Source organism: Limulus polyphemus, unplaced genomic scaffold (assembly GCF_000517525.1).
Source record: "Limulus polyphemus unplaced genomic scaffold, Limulus_polyphemus-2.1.2 Scaffold3030, whole genome shotgun sequence".
NCBI classification, from domain to species: Eukaryota; Metazoa; Arthropoda; class Merostomata; order Xiphosura; family Limulidae; genus Limulus; species Limulus polyphemus.
In genome coordinates this window covers 48416-51732 of record NW_013668640.1, presented here as the reverse complement: position 1 = coordinate 51732, position 3317 = coordinate 48416, and the positions used below count along the sequence as shown (strand labels likewise).

Below are 3317 nucleotides of genomic sequence, written 5' to 3'. Positions count from 1 at the left end.
CAACCAAAATCATAATATACTTACAGTGTAAGGTAAGTATATTATGATTTTGGTTGTGAAGAACACCTTGACATTTGTGATATCATTTCAGTTATCAGGACACACCTATATTGTAAGTGTATTATGATTTTGGTTGTGAAGAACACTTACATTGTAAGTATATTATGATTTTGGTTGTGAAGAACACTTACACTGTAAGTGTATTATGATTTTGGTTGTGAAGAACACCTACATTGTAAGTATATTATGATTTTGGTTGTGAAGAACACTTACACTGTAAGTGTATTATGATTTTGGTTGTGAAGAACACCTACACTGTATAATTTTAATACAAGCAGTAGTTTTCAGTTCATATTCTTCCACATATTCTGTTTGAACCTGTTTATATGTATAGGCTGTAAATACAACTACCAGTGTTCCATCATAGTAGGCACAAAAAGTATTTCTCCACAACTATAGTCCAGCTTTCTCTATCCCATGTAACATTTCTCTAAATCTAGAACAGAACACTTGTGGGATGGCTAATGCTCAAATTAATAGCTTTACAATGAGGTCAGTGCAATGTTTTATACAAATAATGGGGAAAAAAGTATTGCCTTTTTGTTGTTTAGAAGTAAGTTTTAATATTATTTGTTTTTGTCTTATTGTGATGTTCCATCACATTCGTACTATGAAAAAACATTTTGTTCACTAGTTTAGATTTTACACGTATACAACTTATTGTGTCTCGGGTAAAAATAATCTTTCACACGATAAAATTTGCATTGTGTGACTCATCTGGCCTGGTATCGTTACAAAGGCCTTCTCAGCATTGTTTTTCCATAGTATATTTGGAAAGCTGATAATGTCATTGGAGACTCATACAAGGCCAGTGAAAGAAATAAAATACTTAGAATTATTATAAGTTTTAATTAACTGTTTTATTGTGTTGTCGAATTAATAGGTTGTGGAGTTTACTATTTGATAAAAAATAAAGATTATTGGTGGATGAAACTATTTTGTTTAAGCTTTGTGAAGAACATTTATAGTTAAGATTTAATTTACTGGTTGAAATTATGTGAAAAATTTTGTGCTCTAAGGATGATATTACATCTAAAATATTTTGATGTAATAACGATGGAAAACGGTTTTGAGTATTTTTTTAATATTCATCACACTGAAAGTAAAAATAATATTATTCAATAATATGTCAACCACAATATATCCTCTATATTCAATGCTGAAGTCTTTCACCCAATCCTAGAGCTCTTCAGGTTGGCTGGGATACAGCAGAAGTAGTAGTGGTTGATACAGCCGAAATGTGTGATTTTTATATTAGCCAGCACTCTCATAAACACTACAGAAAAATTTTATCTATTCAGACCCGTAGTGATGGAACTTTCTGAGTACAAAATAAACCTGGTCAGTTTGGAATCTGATACATTCTTTTGAATATTTGGTGTTTTTATTTAATATGTTTTGAGATCATGACTAAATACTGGAAATGATACAATCATTAATACCAATGCTTTGGCTGTTGCAGGAAAGATTTTTGCATTCATGTCGGGGATTCAGAATATCTGCTTCCTTACGGGATCGTTGATCTTCAACAATCTGTATCCTGCCACTGCTTCTTTCTTCAAGGGATTCTCGTTTCTCTTAGCAGCTTTATTACAACTATTTGCTGTAGCAGTATTTGTGTAAGTCCAACTGTGTAAAATATATTCATCTTAAAAAGATAAGTGGTGTTGAGTTTAAAATATCTTGAAGAAACCAAGACTTTCTATAGAATGGAAAATATTACTTTTTTTTTAAGTATATTACTGGTTTTTCTAGATTTTGAACTTTTACCATAGTGAACTGAAACTCACTTGTAATGAATTCTACAATAAGCATCATCATGACTGAGGATACTCGCAAGTGTGCAAAGTGTTAAATTCTGGAGACCGGTTGATGTGCATAAGAAAAGAGATCAGTGAGTGTTAATGTAAATGTGTAGTTAAATCCCAGTGAAGTTCAAATGGTGAATTTATTTTATACATATGTCTTAACAAACTTATTTATTAATGTTGTTCATTTTCTATGTAGGTTTGTGCACAGGGATATGAAAATACAACATACAAACCAAGCAAGTGAACTTTTAACAGGTACTAAAAAAAATCTTGTTTTGTCATTGTGACAGTATTGAGAAAAGATCTAAACATTTAAAGTTGTTTTATCAGCTCTTTCTGTACTGGATGTTTTTTTTGGGGGTGGGGGGAAGAGTCACATCATCAGTTTAAAGAACTTCGTAACAATGTTGAGTATTTAAAATTGTTCTATTTGATAGTTTTGCATTTAATATTTGTCTTTTGTTAAATGTATTTTGGTCTCAGCACTGCCAATAACAAAAACTAACTCTTCAAAATATTTATATGCAAAGAAGTTACTCTTATTGATACGTGAAACCATTAGTACTTGGTGACACTCCATGATTACAGAATTGAAGAATAAAAAGACAGTTGTACGTTTCACAAGTACATCATTTATTCACAACCATCATAATGCCGTTACATGATGTATTTGTGAAACGTACAACTGTCTTGTTTTTTTTTTTTAAATTCTGTAAGTTACTATCAGTTAACTTTTCTTCTCACTGTACTTTTGTACACTGATTTTGTATTTCTTTTTCTTGGAATCTTTTAACATTTTTGTGGGATTTTGTATATTTGAATCTTGCAGTTTGTACATTTTTTCTTGGACCTTTTTGTATCCCTGAGGTTAACGATATTTTATGGGATTTTATGTATTCAGAGAAGAACACAACGTGATTTACCATGCTATTCTAACATCATCAACCTAAAATTTTGTATAACGGTAATTTTTGTTATTGTTTCCAGAACCTGAAGATGAAAATGCTTAACTTCCAAATCCTAGTTAGGACAACTCTTTCAGTCTGACGTACTAGTGTTCTACATGGGACGAACTTCAGAGTACTATTGAACAATAAATTAGAATGTACAGTGAGATAATATAAAATATTGACACTTGCTGCTGGGTGTTTAATTTTATATATCTAACTATTCTGTTTAAACATTTTGTAAAGTGTCCTTTAATCTTAAAATGTTAAAATGCAACGTTATTAAATATTGATAGTTTTATAATAATTCAAAACAATAAATCTTGGTCCTGTAAACGAAAAATATTTAAATCTTTACACATGTTTTTAAATATTTGTTCATCAGATTTGTTTTGGGCCTATGATTTGTTTTTTACATGCTCCATAATAACATACAAATCATATAAAAGTACCATAAATATTACAGTTAGTCCCACTAATTACTTTTAGGGTTTCTCAT

At 30.4% G+C, this 3317-nt stretch overlaps 1 protein-coding gene across 1 annotated transcript in view; it reads left to right on the top strand.

Moving 5' to 3' along the window:
• Nucleotides 1-3010, top strand: part of LOC106468505 (proton-coupled folate transporter-like) — a 13613-nt gene extending 10603 nt beyond the window's left edge. The window contains exons 5-7 of the mRNA XM_022396839.1: nucleotides 1523-1679; nucleotides 2068-2126; nucleotides 2859-3010. Of these exons, the coding sequence (XP_022252547.1) occupies nucleotides 1523-1679; nucleotides 2068-2126; nucleotides 2859-2881 (239 nt within the window). The 3' untranslated portion in view covers nucleotides 2882-3010. The remainder of the gene's footprint in view (nucleotides 1-1522; nucleotides 1680-2067; nucleotides 2127-2858) is intronic.
• Nucleotides 3011-3317: the final 307 nt, after the last annotated feature.